General features: G+C 54.3%; 10 protein-coding genes across 10 annotated transcripts; 6 read left to right on the top strand and 4 right to left on the bottom strand.

Moving 5' to 3' along the window:
• Positions 1-55: 55 nt before the first annotated feature.
• Positions 56-2,106, bottom strand: LY79DRAFT_578702 (Vps52/Sac2 family protein; the record flags this gene model as incomplete). Its single annotated transcript, XM_060559967.1, has 2 exons — positions 56-1,593; positions 1,653-2,106. The coding sequence occupies 2 exons, from the start codon at positions 2,104-2,106 to the stop codon at positions 56-58; spliced, it is 1,992 nt and encodes a 663-aa protein (XP_060415612.1).
• Positions 2,107-3,625: 1,519 nt separating this feature from the next.
• On the top strand, positions 3,626-4,573 carry LY79DRAFT_156518 (translation protein SH3-like domain-containing protein). Its single transcript, XM_060551109.1, has 3 exons — positions 3,626-4,133; positions 4,200-4,332; positions 4,395-4,573. The coding sequence occupies exons 1-3, from the start codon at positions 3,735-3,737 to the stop codon at positions 4,463-4,465; spliced, it is 603 nt and encodes a 200-aa protein (XP_060415611.1). The 5' UTR covers positions 3,626-3,734; the 3' UTR covers positions 4,466-4,573.
• A 662-nt stretch (positions 4,574-5,235) lies between these two features.
• Positions 5,236-7,534, top strand: LY79DRAFT_549711 (uncharacterized protein). Its single transcript, XM_060557497.1, has 5 exons — positions 5,236-5,525; positions 5,584-6,096; positions 6,149-6,362; positions 6,412-6,780; positions 6,833-7,534. Exons 1-5 carry the CDS (start codon positions 5,403-5,405, stop codon positions 7,252-7,254), a joined length of 1,641 nt encoding a protein of 546 aa, XP_060415610.1. The 5' UTR covers positions 5,236-5,402; the 3' UTR covers positions 7,255-7,534.
• A 32-nt stretch (positions 7,535-7,566) lies between these two features.
• Positions 7,567-8,577, top strand: LY79DRAFT_589228 (uncharacterized protein; the record flags this gene model as incomplete). Its single annotated transcript, XM_060561011.1, has 4 exons — positions 7,567-7,598; positions 8,010-8,190; positions 8,307-8,417; positions 8,491-8,577. The coding sequence occupies 4 exons, from the start codon at positions 7,567-7,569 to the stop codon at positions 8,575-8,577; spliced, it is 411 nt and encodes a 136-aa protein (XP_060415609.1).
• Positions 8,578-9,431: 854 nt separating this feature from the next.
• On the top strand, positions 9,432-10,444 carry LY79DRAFT_578699 (Yip1 domain-containing protein; the record flags this gene model as incomplete). Its single annotated transcript, XM_060559966.1, has 3 exons — positions 9,432-9,482; positions 9,562-9,952; positions 10,020-10,444. The coding sequence occupies 3 exons, from the start codon at positions 9,432-9,434 to the stop codon at positions 10,442-10,444; spliced, it is 867 nt and encodes a 288-aa protein (XP_060415608.1).
• Positions 10,445-10,636: 192 nt separating this feature from the next.
• On the bottom strand, positions 10,637-11,935 carry LY79DRAFT_549709 (Rhodanese-like domain-containing protein). Its single transcript, XM_060557496.1, has 2 exons — positions 11,228-11,935; positions 10,637-11,085 (listed from the first exon to the last, which is right to left on the bottom strand). The coding sequence occupies exons 1-2, from the start codon at positions 11,544-11,546 to the stop codon at positions 10,775-10,777; spliced, it is 630 nt and encodes a 209-aa protein (XP_060415607.1). The 5' UTR covers positions 11,547-11,935; the 3' UTR covers positions 10,637-10,774.
• Positions 11,936-12,351: 416 nt separating this feature from the next.
• Positions 12,352-14,175, bottom strand: LY79DRAFT_512607 (cytochrome P450; the record flags this gene model as incomplete). The annotated part of the gene is made up of 5 exons (XM_060554387.1): positions 12,352-12,390; positions 12,449-12,732; positions 12,789-13,753; positions 13,805-13,955; positions 14,013-14,175. 5 exons carry the CDS (start codon positions 14,173-14,175, stop codon positions 12,352-12,354), a joined length of 1,602 nt encoding a protein of 533 aa, XP_060415606.1.
• A 4,265-nt stretch (positions 14,176-18,440) lies between these two features.
• LY79DRAFT_156219 (uncharacterized protein) lies at positions 18,441-19,213 on the top strand. Its single transcript, XM_060551108.1, has 2 exons — positions 18,441-19,027; positions 19,091-19,213. The coding sequence occupies exon 1, from the start codon at positions 18,650-18,652 to the stop codon at positions 19,016-19,018; it is 369 nt and encodes a 122-aa protein (XP_060415605.1). The 5' UTR covers positions 18,441-18,649; the 3' UTR covers positions 19,019-19,027; positions 19,091-19,213.
• Positions 19,214-19,235: 22 nt separating this feature from the next.
• Positions 19,236-19,571, top strand: LY79DRAFT_668694 (uncharacterized protein; the record flags this gene model as incomplete). Its single annotated transcript, XM_060563561.1, has 1 exon — positions 19,236-19,571. The coding sequence occupies one exon, from the start codon at positions 19,236-19,238 to the stop codon at positions 19,569-19,571; it is 336 nt and encodes a 111-aa protein (XP_060415604.1).
• A 526-nt stretch (positions 19,572-20,097) lies between these two features.
• LY79DRAFT_668693 (DASH complex subunit Ask1) lies at positions 20,098-21,603 on the bottom strand (the record flags this gene model as incomplete). The annotated part of the gene is made up of 4 exons (XM_060563560.1): positions 20,098-20,225; positions 20,283-21,285; positions 21,345-21,451; positions 21,516-21,603. The coding sequence occupies 4 exons, from the start codon at positions 21,601-21,603 to the stop codon at positions 20,098-20,100; spliced, it is 1,326 nt and encodes a 441-aa protein (XP_060415603.1).
• Positions 21,604-21,614: the final 11 nt, after the last annotated feature.

Genomic DNA, 21,614 nt, shown 5'->3' with positions numbered 1-21,614 from the left:
CCTACTCCCAAGCCTGCAAAACATATCCCTGTGTCTTCTAGTACGAAAGTTCTTCTCAGGCACCCTCCTGAAACGCCGCCTTGAGCTCCTCGAAATGCTCTTGCTGCTCCACAGCCAGTTTGCCGCCGACGTCGCTAATGATGGTAGAAACCAGAGAATAATTATTGTACAGGAACCGTTCGCGCTTTCGCTTATCGCCAAACGACTGGCTGAGTCGCGTCAAGAAGGCCTCCGCCTCGGACCGCAGGCGACGCAAGCTGGTGACAACGGGCTCGTCGTCCCCCGCCTCGGTGCTGAGCGCCAAAATGCCCTGCAGGATCTGACCGAACCTCTGTGTGACGAGGTGAGGCGCCGCCGACAGCTTGTTCTGGTCCGCGGCCCTGGGTTTGGTGGGCAAGGAATTAGTTAGCTGCCGCACCGACTCGCAATGGTGATCCATCACCACCTGCAATCTCGGCCACAGAAGCATGGTAGTCATGTTGATGTAACCGTCGACGGCGGGGACTTTGCGCCTCTGCAACTCGAATGCCAGATGCTGGTTGAGTCGGATGCACAGCAGTAAGCCTAGCGCGTCGTACGACTCGGCAGTAAGTGTCTTGGTCAGTGTCTTGCCCAGCGCAAATGTTGGCTCGAATATGTAGTTGAACTGCCGCGAGACTGCCTGCAACGACAGTGGAGGCGAGAAATATGCGGCTAGGAAAGTATACTCCGCAGTAGCGTTGTCTATCAAGGCCAGGTTGAAGTTCCTGAAGGGAACCTCCAGATAGTGCGTGGTCGGGTCTTCCTCGGCCAGGTAAGACGATAGGGCGGCCGCGTTGCTTGTTTTCAAGAGGTCGATACGTCGGCCCAGGTTGAAGGCATCATGCGGCGGCCCAGCAGGTTTTGCGGCGGACAGAACCGTAGCCCTCCGGGTCGGTTCCTCGTGCCCAAGAACGTCGTTCTTATCAATAACATGTAGCTTAAGCTTTTCCAATGCTTTCTGGTACCGCGTGAACTGGTTTGCGTAGTACCACCGCATCGTGTTCATGTATGCCAGGCTGATCTCTTCTGCGAGCGTTGAGTGATGCTTATGCAAGAAGGCGTATAACTCTTTGAACTTTAAAAAATTCTGCTGCTGAATGATTTGCGCGTTGATGTGAGGGGACCGCATGGCCTTGATTTGAGCCACTATAAAGTCCCTTATTCGTTCGACAGCCTTCATTGTCAGTTTGTCCAATAATGGGCCAAGGTCTGACCAGGCTTTGCTGTTTCCCTGGTTCACAACGTTCTTTTTGTAAGCCGTAGCTCGCTTGTCTACTTCTGCCAGCATCTTGACCCAGGTGTCGTCAATATGCCCCTCGGATATCTTGGATACCACTTGGGGAGAGACGCTCAGTTCCTCGACGACCGGTCCGAACGCCTTCTCAACCGCCTTGCGGTTGTCCAACCGCACATTGAGCGCCGTGGAGCGCGACTGTAGGCTCTCTATGTCAGCAGAGACGGCCGCGAGATCGTTACGGAAACTCGTCAGGTTGGTTTCCACCGAACTAAGGACGCCGTCGCATGCCGCAATAGATCGATGCAGGTCCTCGAACTGGGCTTTGCTGGTTTCGACTGGAGGTGCAAGTTAGCGGTCTACGTCGCAACAATACAGCCCCCCTGGAAGTTCATACACTCCTCTGCGGTTTGCCGCCGGTGGCTATCCGTCTCGTGCGTGTCAGCCTTGTTGGAACTAGCAAGCTCTCGAAGACTCAGCCCGTCGAAGTCGTAATCCAATTCGAAATCCTGTTGGGTGATTATTCCCGTAGTGCTACTCGCAACAGAGTCGGTGATGGAGGTCGTGTCCAGGATTTGGCCTAGGATTTCGACCGAATCCGGCCCATCGTAGGTGATCTGGGATTGCTTTAAGCCGGAGCCATTAACTCTACGAGAGGCGAGGAGCGAGCTCGATGAATCATTGGAGATGAGAGAGAGTTGCGACCCTCTCGGTGTGAGACCGGAACGTTGCGAGGTGACATACGGAGTGCTTGATGTTCGTCGAGGGAGAGGGGAGTAGGGTCGGCTGCCAGGTTGCGACAACGTGGAGGTGGACGGGTTCGACTGCGCTGCGAGCCGATCAAGCCACATGGTGGACTTATGTTAAGAAGGAGCTACGGAGCTGTGGGTTCGGAAGAGTTCAGCACCATATCATCGAGAGTTTGTGATCTAGACGGAAGGCGGAAACTGTAGATCTACCCACAAGCTGTCTTACTGGGAGATAGGTAGGTATGTACTTCGTACACTTGAGAGAAAGGCTAGTAGACAGCAGACAAGGCTGGATGACCTTAGGAGAGCGATGTGTTCTGATTGGGTAGTTGACAGCAGAGCTCATCAGCCACATTGAGCACCGACTTGCCGGAGCTCTCGTGTGGCGCGGCAGGGGTAGGGGAGGGTCGAATAACTGCGGGGCAGCATTTTTGAGGGCCGGTGCAGCAAGCAAACGTGCGGGGCATCTCCTTCGAATGTGGAGTGACAGTGGCAGAGCACATAACAGACCATTGATGCATCCGACGTTGGGCGGGAGGGAGACTGCAACATGTTGTACAGAATCCGTAACACCTCCAAGGTACCCTTACCTCTGACTGCTCGAATTGTCTCGGAGGAGAGCTCCTACGCGGTTTCTAAGGGCATCTAACCTCGGCTGAGCTGAGCTGAGCTGAGCAGCGGGAGGTCGGGTTACCGGAGGTCCTTAGAAATGCGTGATTGCCTATCGAGATGAACCGTGCCGGATGCCGTGGTACCTCACGTATAAAGTAGGGCATCTCCAGAGCTTCATTCTCAGTCGGAATCCAGGCGCACACACCATTGGAATTCGGCTTCCCGTTCCAATACCTTCCGAAACAACAAAGCAGAAGGTATAGAGAAAGTGTCAGGACAGTTGACCGACCATCTCGGCGAGAATTTGACCCAATTTAGCGGCTGTTACTACGGGCCCCATCCACTCGCCTCGCCTCGACCTGTTGGGTCTCTAAAGAGACAAAGCTTCGGTTTAATATAGAGGATGTACCTAGATAGGGCGCAAATTACAGGCGGTCCATAGCCTGGCGGCATCACATTATAGGCGGGCACCTCTGGCCTGGACGACCAGCCCAGCGACGAAGGTACTACTCCCGCAGTGAGTGATAGGGACGGCCAAGTAACTTACCCAAAAAGGGCGGGCAGGTGGCAGGCAGAAGAAAAGGAAGAGAAGGAAAAAAAAACCCGAGCCCACACCCCACCTTTTTTGCACTGTCAAAGTGCACCCTGTCGCAGTGCCCGCCGAAGCCTGAGAGGCCAGGGAGGGGCGCGAATCTGGGCCTGGGAGCGAAAAAACCCAATAATAAAACCAGGGAAAAAATTATCTACTCCCGCCTCGCTTCTTTTTTCCCCTCCATTCCCCCCCTCTGCCCGCTCTCTTCCTTTCACAACTCTCCCCCTCAAAAACATAGCAGCCGTCTTTTGCTGGGTAATTCCCCTTTTTGCCTGTCGACATCTTCCCCTTCGATTTTTTATAGACATCTTCCAGTCAATCCTTCAAAATGTCCAACGACGACGCCCAGGTAAGTTCCTTGCGATAGCTATGCTTCCCCTCTCGTTGCCCGCCATCCGCCGTCGTCGCATGCGATGCCATGCCCGTTGCTTGGGTCTGGGCGAAAAACCACCCCGCACCCACAGTCTGCGAGGGCCCCGCGGGCATCTCGACGCACCACGGCTCTGCGCATCACAAATAAACGCACATGCAACCCAATCGAACATTAGATACGACCAACGAATCGAACCCATCTCTACGTCTCGAACTACATTGCCGCCATGTTGATGCATGCACATGTCCTGGGGAGCTACATATCGCTAACGTGACGGTGCAACAGCATGAGATGACCTTCGAGTCCACCGACGCCGGTGCGTCTCTCACCTTCCCCATGCAGTGCTCTGCCCTTCGCAAGAACGGTCACGTCGTCATCAAGGGCCGCCCCTGCAAGATCGTCGACATGTCTACCTCCAAGACTGGCAAGCACGGTCACGCCAAGGTTCACTTGGTCGCCATCGACATCTTCACCGGCAAGAAGCTTGAGGATCTCTCTCCTTCCACCCACAACATGGACGTTCCCAATGTCTCCCGCAAGGAGTTCCAGCTCGTAAGTCATGGCCAAACCCCCAACCTCGAGAAACTTTTGCGGCCCGCTAATAAGCTACCGCAATAGGTCGACATCTCCGACGATGGCTTCCTGTCCCTCATGAACGACGACGGTGACCTCAAGGACGACGTCCGTGTTCCTGACGGTGAGGTTGGCGAGAAGATCAACAGGCTCTTCAAGATTGAAGAGAAGGACACCAGTGAGACTTGCCAAACCCCGCACGACAGCAGGCTCTGGAACATAACTAACCTCAAATCGCAGACGTCGTCATTCTTACCGCTATGGGTGAGGAGGCCGCCGTTGAGGCCAAGGAGGCCCCCAAGCAGGGCTAAGCGCTGCTACAATCAACTACATCATCAGACAATGACTTCCACAAGCGCTTATTTCGTGCGGCCTTGCTGGCAGATGTTGGCAGACTGGTGACATTTCTTGCGATATTTCTTGGCGCGTCGGAAAAAAACTGAACGGTATCCCCGTCAGTTGTTGCGTAAAAGTTCAAATCTGGACAGGACTTGATACTGGGTACGCGAACTTGACAATTGCAAGACATGTCGCACGGCTTTTTTTCCTTTGTTTTTGTCTGTTTCACAGACTCTTACGACGATCAGACTAGCAATGGGATAGGTGAAAACAAAATGGGAGAGCCTCGTGGGTGGCAGCAGATCTGTCCGATGGAAAAGCGGTACACTTCCCCACCACGCCGTCTCTGTTTTTCGTTCATACTTGTTGTGCATACTTGTGGAAGCACCGAAGCGCAGTGCATATTCATACGTGACGCTTACTATGATGCCTCGAGACTAACTGAATTCGACTGGACTGGTACTGATATCAGGTGTGATGTTTGGTGAGTAATTATAGCCTGGATTAAATGGCGCCCATTCAAGAAAGGTAGTCGGTATCTACAAGTTCACAGGTAGTTACGCAGCTAGACTGAACCTTCGTTTCTGAAGGGGGAAATGGTCCATCGTTTGTGCGAAAAAATAGCCGGCATGCAATATATGTATTTTCAAATGCTGAGCCACCTTGTTTCACAATATTTCTTTTGACACCTGAAGTTGCAAACTCGTCAACTGGCCCATGGATATAATCTTTGAAATCTTGTGTTAGGTACACAAAACAAGATGCTGGGTTTCGCCTGCCTAACATTGACCGGAACCTGGGCGGGTAAAGTCGCGTACACTGTCCGAAAGTTCACCAACACGGTGGAGATTCTTCTCAACATCAACTTTAATGTAAACCCCTGGCACCCGAATCGGACACTTTCTCGCCATGGCACCTGAACGGGAGCTTCACAAATTTCCCAAGGGAGAACGTTGCGAATTTTGCGGTTCTCGCAAGTGGTACCTCGAGAACGGTCTAAGGTACTGTGCCAAGGAAGGCCATCAACTTCAGGTTTGTCCAACCATGTTACGCGCTTCTCGATGTGAAAGCACCTAACGCATAGTCACAGGGCTATGTAGAATTTGACCTTGGCGACGAGGACTTTGGCCAGAAAGGTCGTGTTTCTCGCAAAGAAAAACAGGTCAAGGAGCGTGTAAAGCGTGTGCTTTCAGGCCAGCAGGCGCGGGACTTGTATCTCGAATGCCTCCAGCTTGTACTGAGAGAGCAGATTCTCTGGCTGGTCACGAAAAAAGGTCATGCGGCCGAACTGGAAACGGTAGTTCGTGACCTTTGGGATCTTCGGACCTGCAGAGCTCCGACTGTCGTCCACGACGATTCGGCCTCGGAGGGGGAGCCCTCACTCTTCAGCTCACAGCTCGACCTCATGCTAGATGAGCCAGCTCATGCGCGGACCAAGCGGGCACAAAGCTGGGCTGCTGAAGACGGCCGCGAGTGGCCAGCGCCGCGGGTGATGGATACCTTGGGTCTATGTATCCTGGGATGCGTGCTTCTCAGAATACCGACGCGGATTGGGGATATTGCCAGGTGGGTAAGAGCAGGAAGCATTCCTTACAGAGAAGCTGTATGTAGTAAGATCTCCGTTGCTTCGGCGTGCTTGAACTAATAATCAACAGTACTGGCAACTGCCTCAAGAGATGCGCGACAGACTACCACCGTCGTACACAAACCCGCTAAAGGCAGCACGCTTAGCTGCGTTCGACCACGGCGAGCTTCATGCTTCAGTTTTGAACCTTGCTTTATCGTATCATGTTAACTACAACATGGTCTTCCCCCCACTCAACGACGTTCTTATGACATTGCAGTATGTCCGTGAGCTAGGCTTGCCTGGTAAGGCCCCTATCCTTACTGAACGCGCCCACAGACTGATAGCAAGCAGTTGAGATGATCGCCATTGCTCGTAGAATACCACCGATAGCCAATCTCACCTTCGGATTCCCTCTGGAGAAGACTCGAATCCGGCTCATACACCAGCCAGAAGTTCTTCTAGTTGCCGTTATCGTTCTCGCGACCATTCACTGTTTCCCTTTTGAGAACTGTACAGCTTCCAATCATGACGAGAATAGCTTCCTAGTGCCGAGACTCGACTGGGAAAAGTGGAGGACGATCATGGCGCCAGCTTTGAGTACAGGCTTGGTTCAAATGAGAGTGGACTACACAGATGTCACGGCGTCACAAATATTGTCAATGGGGCCGGCAGAGCTCGATGATTATTTTGCACATCTGTCACTCCTTACCGATCCGCAAGGTAAACATCCGCAAAGTATTGCCGATCCGCTCAGGAACTAACCTTTACCTAGCAGAGGAAACAATGCTTGCGAAGTACTTTCCCGTCGAGGAGCAGCCTTCCAAGCAGGCCCTGTCTGAGACCCCGGAAGATGAGACGGTTGGGAGGCTGCGCGCCATTCAAGCCCAAGCTGCATCGTTTGTCGATCCGGTCGGCCAACCAGGGCAAAGAGAGAGAGGCCCGCAAAAGGGCATTTACTACTCCTACAAGTCTGAAGAAGACTTGCCACCTGCAGGAAGAGACTTCTTCAAATTAGCCGCCCAACTGGCAGGGTTGTCAGTTCCAATGCTGGTGCGAGCAGTCAACATGCTCGAGGCGCACATCGTAATCTGGCAAAGGGAGCAACGTCGGGCGGCAAGTGAACGCCGCGAGAGATGTCGGTCAGTCGTGAACGTTGACTCAGAGACCGAGCAGCCAACTTCTACAGGCCTATAATGCATTGCAGACGAGCAAGGTCGTTGCGATAGGTTTCTTCAGAGCTCATAGACCTACATGTTCAACGTGCAAGTTTGCATAGTAGTGTATGAATTAGGAATTTGTCGAAATGCAATGATACCCGGTAATAAACATCCTTAGCAGAGAGTCTTGAAGAGACTCTAAAATATTCATGTATATGCTACACGTTAGAAGCAACCACCTCTCCTACTCACCCGAAGCTTGACTATCTCGCAAGTGTGAAGTCGTCGCAATCAATCCTACAGGGCTCCCAGTGAAGTGACGGGTGCGGGGCGGGTGCCGTTAGAGGCGATGAGTGCCATTCCCACAGGGTGCCTGCCTCTGTGAGCCTGGACGGCCAGTTCCGCACCGTTCGGACGCTCGGACCAGCACAACCAACTGCGTGCCCTAATTAGGGCTTGCGATTTCTCTTCTGGCATTTGCTGCTTGAACACCGTTCTCAAGCATCGCCCCACCAATTCTTTGCCGCGATCACCAGAACTCTTCGGTAACAACAGCCAGTTCACGGACGTCGGCAAAAGTAAGTGATGAGAGAATCCCCCTCCTCGTTGACGGCGTCATGCGGGGCGTTGTCGTTTATCACTTGCTGATATAGCGATGCTAACAACTTTTGACTTGCAGTGCAGATGTGAGCAGCCCCCGACTCCAATCCCCCGCCCGTGCCACCGGCTTTTCCAGCCTTCCTACGCGACGATAATCCGAAGACGCCGAGATGCTGACGATAATGGTTACAGTTTCGTGAAGACCCTGACGGGTAAGACCATTACCCTTGAGGTCGAGTCCTCGGACACGATCGACAATGTCAAGTCCAAGATCCAGGACAAGGAGGGCATCCCCCCCGACCAGCAGCGCTTGATCTTCGCAGGCAAGCAGCTCGAGGATGGTCGTACCCTCTCCGACTACAACATTCAGAAGGTCAGTGGGCTTTTTGTGCTTTGCAGATTTAGATGGCAAGAGACAGGAGATGTCGGGGACCCGAAGACAATGGGGCTATACACGGGGAAGAAAGAACGGAAACTGACGCCAAACAGGAGTCCACCCTCCACCTGGTCCTCCGCCTTCGTGGTGGTATCATCGAGCCTTCGCTCAAGGCTCTTGCCTCCAAGTTCAACTGCGACAAGATGATCTGCCGCAAGTGCTACGTAAGTGGCCGCTTCCCACGAACCGACGGTGGTCGCGCGCACACCGCACCAGAATCTAACAATCCACTTCCAGGCTCGTCTCCCCCCCCGTGCGACCAACTGCCGTAAGCGCAAGTGCGGTCACACCAACCAGCTCCGCCCCAAGAAGAAGCTCAAATAGACGATTTATCACGGTTTGCGGCGTCACGGGTTCTGGCATTCTGGAGAGGATGGCAGGGATACGAATTTTCCTGGGCTTTGTGGTAGCATTACATTCCATCGGCAAGCAGTTCTACGAATAAAAAAACTGAATTGGTCGCCCTCCTACCTCAAAACTTCAAGACGGGAAAATAAGGAAAAGCACAAACCCCGGGACTGCCGCCTTTGTCCTGCATCACTTAGAATTTGATGTCGGGAGGCTGGAAAACAAGAGGGAAAAAAATCGTTTGGCGAGAGAGCGCGCCTGGGCGTCCTGAGTGCAGCATATTGAAGATGCTACTGGGCATGAGAGACGTACTATGATGGATGCGGGATGGCGACTGACCTGCCTCACTATGCTCTATTTCACTATAGTGGAATATCAGCACCGTAACGAAATACAGAGCCTCATACCCAAATTGACGTCTCCTTGCCGCAAGTGAGCTCCCGTTGCCTCTCATCTAATCAAACGTGCCAAGGTTGCGATCTTATCACCTCACTAAAGTGGCCTTGTGCGTGTTACATAAAGTGAAATTCCCAGTCATCCGCATTATTGCAGTGCAGCACCTCCCGCAGGGGCTGAGTTTAATAGTGGGGGCGCTTTTGGCAAGGGAGCTACGTGCGTACAGGGCCAAAGTGCATATGTGGGATTACGACACCTTGTCCCGTCCGAGCTTCAGGTACACGTATCGGCCATCTGGACATAGATATTCTCACGAACCACCTACATCGACGAGGAACCGAGCACGAGCAGCTGCATATTGACGAGCCCGCAGAAGCAGATTGTCTCCAACCAAAACCAAAAACGACCACAAACCTAAGCTTCAAGCAGAAGCCATGTCACGGTCCGGTTCAGGTTACGACGCCGTCGTCGACGTCGACGATGAGGTAGGAAGCTCCCTTCAGTAGAAGCACCTTGCTCTAGCTGCCTACCCGGCGGCCAAACTAACTGAGGTATACTTTGCAGGGCGACCTCGGCCACACCGATCTCCAAGACGACCTCGAATTCCACAGCTCCAACTTCCAAGACTCCGCGCCGGGGGCCCGCAAGCCGCCCGCGTCGGGGCTGCCTCCGCCCGTGACGGCGTCGTCCGGGTCCTCGAAGCGCTTTCTCTGGAGCATCAACTTCTACGCCCAGTATTTTGACGTCGACACCTCTGCTGTCCTCTCGCGCTGCTGGGCCGCGCTCTACCCGCGCGCTAACTTCCTCGATGTCCTCGAAGGCAACCCGGACCTGTACGGGCCCTTCTGGATCGCGACTACCGTCGTTCTGATCCTCTTCCTCGGTGGCACCATCAGCCAGTACCTCGCGAGCAACGGCACGAGTCCGTTTGCCTATGACTTCAAGCTTCTGAGCGGTAAGTGGCCCGGGTGTGGAAACTGGCCTTTTGTGTTGAGGAACGGGCTAACGCGTACGCTTCCTAGGCGCCGCTGGCCTCATCTACGGCTACACCCTCTTCGTCCCCATGGCCCTCTACCTCGCACTGCGCTACTTCGGCTCCGAATCAGCCAACCTCCTTGAGCAGTGGGCGCTCTACGGCTATGCCAACCTCATCTGGATCCCCGTCGCCCTCATAAGTTGGTCGCCCATCAACATCCTCAACTGGGTCTTCGTCGCCGTCGGCTGCGGCGTCTCCGTCGCCTTCCTCCTACGCAACCTCTACCCCGTGCTGAGCGCTACCGACCATCAGACGAGCAAGATCCTGCTCGTCGTCGTCGTTGCCCTCCACCTCGGCCTGTCCCTCGCCATCAAAATCCTCTTCTTCGCCCACGGCAGCCCCGTCGCAAGCAAGAACCCCGCGGCGGCGGCCCCGGCTGACGGTCAGCCTCCCCAGTTGGCCTTCTTTTGATTCGCCAAGTACGCGCATTTCTCACGGCAAGAAAGGAAAAAGCGGGTTCGGAGTCTCTAGAGGAGTCAAGCAAGTGAGCAGTTGGTCCGCTGGGTTCTGGACTTTGGTAACGGAACTTGTTGTGTTATCCGCCGGAGCGGAAGGGGCTTTCCATATACCATTACTGTACAACGAATGTTATGATTCAATGCATTGTCCGTCCACCCTGCGTCGTGACACAGAAAATGGCCTAACTCTCTATCTATCACACTTTGGCTCTTGCCCGCCCCTGCTCCAAACTGTCGACCATCCATCCTCTGGTCGCCTCTGCCACCAAAGGAAAAGCCGGTCTCACCTCTGCCCAGGTCCCTTGCCGCCCCTCTCGACCTCGCCGCCGTGCTTCTCCCAGTCCATGAAGCTGCCGGGGTACTCCCCGACCTTGGTCCACCCGGCGTCCTTGGCCAGCGCGGCTGCCGCGCGGCTCCGCACGCCAGCCTTGCAGTAGAATACGAGCTCCGTGTCCTTTCCGGGTCGCGGGAAGCCGTACCGCTCCTCGAAATCCTCCTCGGAGATGTGGAAGCTCTCGGGAGCCGTCGAGACGGGCACATTGATGGCGGAGGGTATGCGCCCGGTCTGCTCGAGCTCGCCCGGCTCGCGTGAGTCTGTAGCCGGGAGGCGGCGGCGTCGTTAGCATGAGAAAAGGGACAACAAGAAAGAAAAGGAAAAAGGAGAGAGTGTGGGGGAGGGCTCAGAGGAGCAGGCAGGCGGGCTGAGCCGTAGGTCGGGGAATCGGGAGTGACGTACCGACAATCACGACGCCCTTGGGGTCCTTGGCCAGCTCGGCCATCTGCTCGTATGTCCAGAGCTTGCTGCCGTTCGCTGCGATCTCGTGGTGCCCGCCCGCCTTGGAAGAGAAGTGCCTCGGTACCGCGACGGGCACGCTCCCCAGCCGGCAGGCGACTGCCATCGTTACACGAGTCGCAGTGGTTCCAAACCTGGACGACGACGCCGACGCCGCAGCAACAGCAAAGCACCGTCTCGAGGCCGCGACCGGTGCCGGCGCCGCGACGCGGCAGCAACCCGCGCGGAGCGCATTACTGCACACTCGCGTTATGGAAGACATGGTTTCTCCTCTTGCCTTTTGTGGTCCTGATTAATCGTCTCACCGACGTCAAGACTGGTAGGTTCGGAAAGTGTGGTGGACAACGTTGTGAAGGCACCGGCCGGCTTGGAGCTTGGGACTTGGAGCTTCGAAGTTGTACCTAGACGGGGAGAGCTCCAGCGGGCTTTTGGCCAATAAAAGCGGGTCACAACCCGCCGCCGCTGAGATCGCACGGATATCTCCTTTGTGCTATTAGTACCACTTGTAAACCGCGTACCGGTGACCTTGGCAGGATGGCGTTTCCCGTCTTCGCGGCAAGAACAATTTGGACAACAAAGGTCATCTAAGCCCCCCCCCAGTGCCGACGAACATGTCGTCTCCTGTGTAAAAGAACTACTTTCGCCAAAGACTACTTCAATAGAAATCCTTAAGCTGGTCTACCATTGGTGCTAAACTGAGTCTATCATTACCCAGCATCGTTTGAATCGGCCGTTTACCCAATGTCCTCGTCCCGAGGTCACGACCCCCGAGGCCACCTAGATTGTAGGCTTTTGTACACCTCTCTAGGGCACCCATCCATTACCCTCATATAATTATGTGCATGCAAACGTTCATTACAAGTTATAGTCTAGAGAGTTGGCCTCAACCAACCTCGACTCGAAATCTATAAGCCTCTGTTGCGAAAGCCCCCCCCCCCCCCCCACATGTGGCGTCTGACATCCACAGGAGCACTAGCGGTGATCCTCCAGAATCAGCCGACTAGGCCTGACTCGCCAATTGGGCAGAAAATGCCAGCGCATGGCCTCCGGCCAGGCGTATAAAGGACCTATGCCACACGCTCCGTGAAAGTAAGAGGGCAGTCATCCTGCGTTCTGTCAGTATTTGATGTCACACCTCTTTCGGGAACAACGCCAGGGACATACCATGGGGAAAATCGTCGCGAACACCTTGATCTCCTCGGACTTGGGCGTCGGGTGGTGAACCCAGTCCATCATGACTGAGGCTTTGCCAACCATCAGAGCCAGGTTCAGCTGAGCGTACGTCTGGCCGAGGCAGTAGTGAGGGCCTGTTCCGAAAACGAGGAAGTTCTTGGCACCCTTTTCCTCCGCATCGCCGGTGTAGTAACGCTCGGGATCGAATTCGTCGGGACGGTCGTAGACCTCGGGATCACGAAGAGAAGGGTAGACGGTGGGGATAACCATGGCGCCTGGAATCACGTTAGCAAAAGCCCATGCGACTACTGAGCAATCTCGAGTGACTTACCTTTGGGGACAGTGTATTCAGGGGTAATGGGGAAAGGCTTCTTGACGACATAAGGCACCATGATGACAGGAGGGCGGTAGCGAAGCAGCTCGCGGACGACAGCACGAGTGTAAGTCAAAGACTCGAGCTGGTCCATGTTCAACTCGGCGTGGCGGTTTCCGTTGCGGACCTTCATGTTCTCCTCGCGAACGCGGTCGAGGACGTCCGGGCGCTGGGCCATGGTCTGGAACAGCCAAGTAGCGGCACTGCTGGTAGCATCCTGGGAGGCAAATAGGAAAGTGAAGACGGTCTGAGCGATCTCGTAATCGGAGAATTCACGGAGGAGGGGAACGGGCTTCACCAAACCCTCAGTCGAGCCGCTGGCCTCGGCCTCACGCCACCTCTGAGAATCGACAATGGACTTGACCCAACCATCCATGATGCAGGTTATTTCGCCTCCGGCAGCCATGCGAACCTTGCTCTTGGCAGCACACTTGGCGAACTCGCCGATGACCATATCGGAGGCCTTCTTTCCGTACCAGGGCTTGGTGAAGGGCAGGATGACAGGGAAGTTGACGAGCTCGAGAGCTTCGGTGATGAGGAAGTAGTCGGCGGAGATTTTGCGAACGGCCTCGTCCGAGATGTAGTGGCCGACAAAGGTGCGACACGAGACGGCCGTCATGAGGTCGCGGAAACAAGGCATGAAGGGAACAGGCTTTCCACCGGCGTTCTTGGTGGTCTGGAGAAACTCCTGGAAGTACTGCTTGTACACGCCCTCCTGGCCAGGCAAGTAGGAAGCGAGGGCCTGGCGGGTGAAGAGACCGTTGAGACCCTTGCGGAAGTCGACGTGCGGCTTGCCATCGAGGAAAACCCAGTTGGTCGGGCCCAGGAGCTTGTGAGCAACGTCAACAACGCAAGGCTTGACGTAGCCGGGCGAGTTGAAGACCTTGCGAGCCATGTCACGAGTCGATGCGATGACAACGAACCTACGGATGTTAGACCATCACCAACAAAGAGGTGTCACGGAATGCGCTCACTTGTGGAAGACGGAGACACAGCTGAGAGGACCGCTGGCCCACTTGGCCTTGTACTCTGAGAATTTGGGGTTTACGGACTCCAAGAAGGGACCAATGAAAGGCATCTTGAAGGTAGGTCCGGCAATGGGGCCCTTGGAGGTGATGTAGCTGACTACGCCTTGTCAGATGCTGCTCTATAGTTGAGGCCGGACAGGGGCGCATCACTTACTCTGGTCGTATGCGACAGCGAGCGCCAGCAAGGTGAAGAGAATCGTCCAGCCGCTGGCGTTGGCCACCTTATCGATGATGTAGTCGACCTGAGGGGGGATGTTGACGTTGCCCAGCTTGGCATTAGCCAACACCGAGGTGAAGGCGGTCGCGTTGGAATCCATCGTAGTCGGCTTGGGATGTTGAGGTCGGGGAGGCGGTGGTTCGAAAGACAGGCCGGCAGGTGAGGAAACACCAAGGCGGCGTGAAAGATGGTCGGATACTCAGATGCAGCGCAGGACAGACTGGATTCGCGCTCGTCCAGGTTCTTGGAAATAAGAGCGCAGGCGACGATGGGAATGCCGTGCGAGGTTGGTGGACTTGAGCAACGCTCTCGGTGGAGGTTGTATAGGAGCACTGGGGAGAGAGATGTGGGAGGAAAGGAGATATTTCGAAAGATTAAAGAAGGGACCTGACGACCCTCGACGGACGGACATGAGCCGGGGAGCATGAGAGTGGGTGGATACCCGAACAAAGTTGTTTGTCACGGTAGGCCAGCAGCAAATGGGCAGGTGAAATCTGATGGGATGCACGAAGTACCTGTACCTCTCTCCGCTTCCTACCTACTTCCCTGGCACCCCACGCCCCCCCCCCTTTTTTAACACCTTCTTTATGTACCTGAGCGAGTGTATTGACAGAGCCAGCGTTTTGCTACAGTAAAGCAACGACGGCCTGTGTGGGCGAGTTCTGTACGCCAACTTGCGACCGAGAGTAGAAGAACGCGACCAAACTGTCTGTGATGGAAATGTGGGTTTCGTATCTCCCGTCCAAGCCAAGGTGTGGTGGGTATTCTGAATTTTTCTTTCCTCTAGTTCCAATACCATCACAGGGGGGGGGGGGGGGGGGTTCATGCCATGTGTTACTGCTGCTGTTGTGTGCCAGGCCCCTATTGCCAGGGCGGCACCACCGGTTCACAAGTCCTAGGAACGACCGGATGGTGGGTAGCCGGAAGTACTACATATGCCCATCGCGTGCAGTGTCTTTTTTTCCAGAATGAGCAAAAGTCCCACCACCCTTGTTGTCCTCGACATCTCGGCGCCAGAAAAAGCTAAGTGCGGATACATGCACTATCCATCTGCTGGCCGCGATGGGGCTAGTGTTCCGATTTTGTTGGGCTTGACTAGTCTCTGCTTCGTTTCGTTTAGCAGGACGGGAAGGGGGGGCTGCAATTCGCATTCCCCATGTGCAGCTGGCAGCACATTAATCAACACCATCTAAGGGCAAAAACCTGCCCGTTTAATCCCCGGCCCTGCACCGTTCGTTTGGCTAGTGGCACGGCATCGGCTGTCCAAATAGGCCCGCCCGACCTCTCGGACGCCATTGTTGAAGCGAAAGTCCGAACAGTGTAACAGTACAGGTACATAAACTACAAATACCAACCTAGGTACGATGTAAGTAGAGACGTGGGTTCGGTCCACAGGGTTGACCCTGAATCTGGCGTACTCTACCACGCACGCACACCAGACACGCGAGATTGGAGCTGCCTTTGCCTTTTTTCCCCGTTTACCTGGGCAGATAAATTCCCGCAGTGTACACATCGAAAATGGGCTATGCAATTACCTAGGTAGCTGGCAGTGTCACCCTGTGTCCCCTAACCCATATCGCAGAGCCAGGCAAAGGAACCAGAGTAGGCCAACTACCGGTAGGTGAGTTGAGCAGGGCAAGTAGGTAGATGTACCGTGCACGGCTGTCTACTTTGCCAACCTACCTAGGGTTATTCAGTGGCGTCTGTCAGTGACTTGACCAGTCCACGACGCAGTATCGTCGGCTGGAGCAACCGAGTTGTGCAAATGGGTACAGGTAGAATGCCAGAGCAATTTGGTCGGCGGCCAGTGGGTTAAGCCTATTTCGGAATATATTATGTCAGCGCCAGCAAAAACGATATACCGACTTGACTGACCAATGACAAGGCTAGGAATTAGAAAGTTACATAAAGTTAAAAACTCCTCAGATTTAAGCAATTTAAAGTCAAGGCAAAATAGAGGCAACAGCTGCAATTAATTTAAAAATCTACTATATTATATGACCTGTTTAATAAAAAATAAAGAGTAATACCCTTAAATAATAGTAAGTTTATATGTGTTGCTAGTACTTTTTAAAGGTTAGATATAAGGGCTTAATCTTAGGCAACGTAGGCGTCTGTTAGCGATAGTGGATTTACGGCAAAAAGGGTGGTGGTTGTAGTGGCGGTGGAAGTGGCGGTGGTGGCAGTGCCTTCTAAATAGGGTTAGTCTCTGGCCGCCGACCAAATTGCTCTGGCATTCTACCTGTACCCGTGCAAATGACGATCCCATCGTGGTGGCATGCCTAAGGAGCTTCCCTATTGGCCAATCTACCAGCCACTGTAGCTACTTACCCCTGACTTGTGTAATCCTGGCCAATTACGTCGTCCGATCTCCCGACCGCCCCATTTCCCGACCACAGCCCTCGATGGATGCCTTAAACGAACACGAGAGGTGTTCTTTCTTCGATAAACTGTTGGCTTTGATAAGCAGCCCTTTCTGCCTTGGTGCAGGCACGGCGGGGTATATGGGTTCACCGCCTTTACAGCTCCCCCTAGGTAGGTAAGCATTCGATATCACTACTTAACTACCTAGTGTAGACACCCACGTAAGTACCGTATCTTGCCTTCTAGAAACGTCATGACGCTCTCCTTACCCACGTCGAGGCTCTGATTAAGGTTTGTGGAGAGTGCCTGTCATTGAAAGTAGTTTACACAGACCACAATTTCTATTGTGGCGGGACACAAGGTGCATCGCTGCCACAAAGCTGCGAGCCAATCCTTCCGGTGGTTTGCTTTTTTCCTTGTCCAAGGATATTACTCGTTCGTCCCGACCCATCCCGGCGTCGCCCATCACTTCCTCGATGCAGTCGTTCCAACTCAAATCTGCATCGAAGCCTGCCACCCAGCCCGCTGGTCAATACTGCATCGCCGAGTTACAATGTCTTTGTGAGCGAGGCGTCTGTCTTATGCCCTTTGTTAGCCATCCGTCAATGAGCTTCCGAATCGAGTGGTACGCCTTTTCCCATCATATTAAGGAAAGTGATGAGGTTTCGGCATCGCGACGGATCGGTTCTGGATGGCTTGATCTTTTGTCTGGATTCTAACCCCACGGGCTGTCTCGACCACAGAGTATTGTTTATCTCTTGTCAGTCTGAGCCGGCCATTCCTGAAGCCTGGTGCCCGTACATCCTCAACAAGCAGCAGTCCAAGAGCCACTTCATTCCATCTACACGTGCGGTCACACGGCGTAAGCCTTGTAGCCGTTGGTGTTAGAGCCAAGCTTCTGCGTTGATCTCCTCCCGGGCTCCTCAAGCCCTGCCAAGGCTGGGCTCGGCGGGGAGTAGTAGAAGAGACGGGCGTGCTGTGACAACAACGAACCCTCTTTGTTGGGAATATTCAGCTTAGGCGCAATCGAAGAGGTACAGCAGTCGTAAGCTGCTGAACTGAGCTATATATACAGTGTTGGGGAGCGAAGTAAACCTAGAAGAAGATTCTTTTTACTTTGAGGTAAAGCGAGTAACTCATGGAGGCGGTTATGCACGTCTCAAAGGAGGAAAAAAGCCGGCGCGACGCGGCCATGGCAACGAAGCGTTTGGCAGATTGCGTGTCGTGTCGTCATGTATAGCGGCAGTAGCAGCTTCAAGTTGGCCGCAACTAACTAACCGCGAGGCCCGACAGGCGTCAGCCACCCGGTTCGGGCTGGCCTCGGACAAGTTTCCGGACCGACAGGCGATTCGTCGCCGGTCTATGTATCTGATAACCAAGCTTTCGTCAGTCAGGCCCACAAGGCCCAGCGATGCAGCGAAGACTGTCATCGGGATGCATTGCAGAAGGCTTGCTCATGAAGGCCAGATGTCTCAACACAAGCATTGTCAGACAAGGCTGTATGCAGTATCACTGTCGCATTCCACGGTCAATTCGAGGAGGGGAAAGCAAAAGGCCAACGGGGTTCTGGGTGTTTGCCAACGAACAAAGACCTCACAAGAAAAAGATAACAAGAAGAACAAAGGAAATCTAAAGGGAATAGGCCACGCAGAGCACCCGGCAGTCACACTCTCTTCGGGCTGCATCACCCCGATTGCATTTTCCACACTGACCGCATCTTCCGTCTGTATTGATGGTACGCGGTAAATCAACGACAAGATTTTGCAAGCGTACCTTTTACCCCAGTGCTGCCTGAGTGCCAGATATCATAATAGACAACCATCAAGACCAAAACAGTCGAGCAGACTGGGAACAAGCGGGCATAGGATAGGCCTTCAACCTCCACAAGCGGCGTAGGCAGACTTGCCAGTCAATGTGAGAAGCCCAAGGCTCTTTCCCAGGCAGACACCCCAAATCAGTCATCATTCGCATTGGTGTATGTATGCCACATCATGGCCTTACGCATTTTATAGTGCTTACTGGGCGCGTCTTGTTCACCATGCTCACTCACTTACACCTTGTTCTTCAATTCTGGCGTCTCTTCCAGTCGTGGCCGAAGCAAGCACGGCAACCTGTGACTCGCGTTTGCCTGCGACCTGCGTAGCTTACATAGACCCTGTAAGACGCCTCATGCAGGCAAGGGTGTTGTCTACACATACTGGGCGCTGTCTATGTCCACGAGGCGCCGTCGCAAACAAATGAGAGACGCAGATATTGTGTGCGGTGACCCGCGCCACCAACATTACCAACATCCATGGCCTTTTTTATTGTGCGGTGTACCTACCGGCTCGGCATTTGTCCACGACACGCGGCAGAACTCCTCCAAGGACTGGCGGCCGTTCGCAAGCTTACCCCCTCACCACCCTCTCCTTCAGGCCCTGACTCCCCATCGACCGGTAACCCATGGAACGCGGAATGTCTTGCACAGTGTGCCTAGTCATAGACGCGACAATGTGCTTGATGGTGACGGGTTTCGGATCCATGGTCGAGAGTGTCGGTGTAAGCCGCGCAAGGGAGTTACATCATGTAGCCTTCGATGAGAGTGTCAGGTTTGTATAAGTAGAGGCATCTCCATCTCGTCCTCAGGCTTAGTTTTGGATCCTCACCAACAGCATCACCACTCAGATCAACAAGAAATACCGCCAATCACATAAAACCCTTATTACACAATCACATACAGGCCTCTTGAGCAGACTACACCATCTCCTCCGCCATCACTAGACACCTACGCAAAGAACCACGTCGCCCATCACAGCCATGTCGGGAATGCACTTCACTTTCTCCAGCTCCGTCACCGGCGACAAACGCCACAGCCACGCCCTCCTCTCCGCCCTCCAGCAGGATTCCACCTCCAGCACCAGCAGCAATGCTACCGGCGGCTCTGACAGCGCCTCGGTTTCGAGCTTCGGCAGCTCCGTCTCTCTGCTCAAGGGCACGTCCCGCGCCCACTCGAGCGCCGTGTCATCATTCCGCTCCAGCTCAAAAAAGCATCCGTCTCTCGTGGCTCGTCAACGGGCCGCTGAGGACGCAAAGACACAGGCCGAGAAGGCGGAGTCCTTCTCCACGACTGGTCCCGTCCGCAACGACTTGTGAACAACAAAGAGAGAGGAGCAATAGTAAAAAGCCGGATGATAGAGTTTTTGTTTAGACCTGGGTGAATAAGAGGCTGGTGAGGAATGACTGTTAGCCCTTCTCAATGAGTTGCAATTGTCTCTTGGGATGGCGTTTTGGAGCTTTTTCATTTAGTATTAACCGCAGCAGGTGTCTGGACTTATAGAAGAAATGAGATGTTTCAGCCGAGAACGTTGACGCTCTTAAAAGAATGGCCTACCTTAAAATTGGTGCTGAGGGTACAATTGGGTATTATCATAAGGGCTACAAGCAGTTAATTACTGCCCGTAATTAACGGCGTCGTTTTTGCGATAGATATTGCTACCTGGAATAAGAGGAGGGGGACCTCCGCCGAGAAGTCTGGATGGAGGAAAGCAATCACGTCTCAATTTCTGGATCCATGGGTATATTTGCTGATACTAGACCAGTCATCCCCGAATGAAAAGACGGTGCCTTCTGTTTTCTTCCCTTTTCGGTCTTCCACCATATCAGTCAAATAGACAACAATCTAGAAGCTTTCATCGAGAATGTCCTTGTTCATCTTGACCATGGTAGGGCTGTACTCCTCAAAGCTCTCCGGATCGGCCCCGGCCGTGAGAAGAATGTCATCTACGATGCGCTTGCTCGCCTCCCGGGCTGCATTTCTCGTTAGCAAGACAGCACAGCATGGTTATCAGACCAACGTCCACCTACCAGGTGTCTGAAGCAGTTTGGACGGAGCCAGCGCAAACTGAATCGTCTTAGGCGGGCTCATTCCGCCATACAGGCCACGGTCCTCGTCGCTGTCGCTCTCCCAGTTAATCTCATACTTGTCCTTGGCGAGACCGCCGCCAATGTCCGTCGTCGTGTCATCTTCGTAGTCACCCCGCGTCGCAAAGACATCCTTGGTTTTTCTCGCCGCTCCGGGAGTCTGCACACTTACGCCGGGCGTACGCGGGCCCGCGGATGCAGTCGCCGCAGCGAGGCGCTGGCGTGCGTTGCTCTTGGCCGGTGACATAAAGGCCTCGCTGCGTAACTTGGGCATCTCCATGACTGGCGACGACATGGGCGAGCCCTGCCGCCATGCTGGCAAGGCCTCCTTCTCCCTCTCCTTTCCCTTGTCGTCACGCTTGAGTGGCGAGACGCGGTATGCCGGGCCCTTGTGCGGTGTGGCTTGAATCCGGAACGTCTTGTCGAGCATGCGATGCATCAGCGGGTCCTTGTGTTGCTCCTGCCGCGACGATGGCGCGAACGCCGACCGTGGCGTCATGGACATATCCGGCAGCCGAGCCGTGTGCTGCGCGAAGAGCACCGTCGAGTCCTCCTCCAAGCCAAGGTCCTCGTCTTCGTCTTCCTCGTGCGGCGCAGGCGGCTCGCCCTTGAGCTCGCGCTTGAGCGCCTCGTAGGGAGACTCGAGGCTTGAGAATTGGGTCTGGACCGTCTTGGTCTTGGGCGGTTGCGGCGTGCTGCCAGTCAAGTCGTTGTCGTCTAGCAACGACTCTTCGGCGCGGAAGGTTGAGTCTGCGACCGAGGCCTGAGTCGTGTCTTCGGCGCCTTCGTGCTGTCTGGGGGTGCGGGTGTAGTCGACGCTGGTTTCGTCTTGGACTGCCGACTCTTCGGTCGCTCCGGTCTCGTTGTTGTCGTCATCGTCGTTAGCTAGTTCCTCGTACCCGGAGAGTGAGACGTTGGCCGAGGCCTCGAAGAATTGCTTCCAGAACTATTGATCCCGTCAAGTTAGCCCGCGGTGGCCGAACCAAAATTTGGCTGTTGACGCACCTTTGATGCATCCCAGACGTTTCTTGAGTGCTCGCCATACTGCTCGACAATGGGTAGGATGCTTGTTGTGACGATGCGGTGTGCCTTGCTAAAGTTTGAGTCGATCTCTGTGCGGTAGGTCAGTTTACCAACACTAACGGGCCACCCGTTGTTAGCAGGAGACCTATTTACCTTGCAGGGTCAGAGTGATGGACTGTTCCAGCTTCTCCAGCTCTTCGGTAAGAGTCAGATTGCGCGCCGACGGACCCGGACGAGACATGCTGCATGCGT

This window comes from Colletotrichum navitas, assembly GCF_030913465.1.
Source record: "Colletotrichum navitas strain CBS 125086 chromosome Unknown LY79scaffold_20, whole genome shotgun sequence".
NCBI lineage: Eukaryota > Fungi > Ascomycota > Sordariomycetes > Glomerellales > Glomerellaceae > Colletotrichum > Colletotrichum navitas.
This window is presented reverse-complemented; position numbering and strand designations above follow the sequence as displayed.

Bases quoted from the DNA above. Each gene is read 5' to 3' on its own strand.
- LY79DRAFT_156518 (XM_060551109.1), top strand. From the start codon at position 3,735: ATGCAACCCAATCGAACATTAGATACGACCAACGAATCGAACCCATCT. The intron at 4,134-4,199 runs GTAAGTCATGGC...CTACCGCAATAG, and splicing joins CCCGCAAGGAGTTCCAGCTC to GTCGACATCTCCGACGATGG. The intron at 4,333-4,394 runs GTGAGACTTGCC...CTCAAATCGCAG, and splicing joins GATTGAAGAGAAGGACACCA to ACGTCGTCATTCTTACCGCT.
- LY79DRAFT_549711 (XM_060557497.1), top strand. From the start codon at position 5,403: ATGGCACCTGAACGGGAGCTTCACAAATTTCCCAAGGGAGAACGTTGC. The intron at 5,526-5,583 runs GTTTGTCCAACC...GCATAGTCACAG, and splicing joins AGGAAGGCCATCAACTTCAG to GGCTATGTAGAATTTGACCT. The intron at 6,097-6,148 runs GTATGTAGTAAG...AATAATCAACAG, and splicing joins GCATTCCTTACAGAGAAGCT to TACTGGCAACTGCCTCAAGA.
- LY79DRAFT_549709 (XM_060557496.1), bottom strand. From the start codon at position 11,546: ATGTCTTCCATAACGCGAGTGTGCAGTAATGCGCTCCGCGCGGGTTGC. The intron at 11,086-11,227 runs GTACGTCACTCC...TCCCGGCTACAG, and splicing joins CAAGGGCGTCGTGATTGTCG to ACTCACGCGAGCCGGGCGAG.
- LY79DRAFT_156219 (XM_060551108.1), top strand. From the start codon at position 18,650: ATGTCCACGAGGCGCCGTCGCAAACAAATGAGAGACGCAGATATTGTG.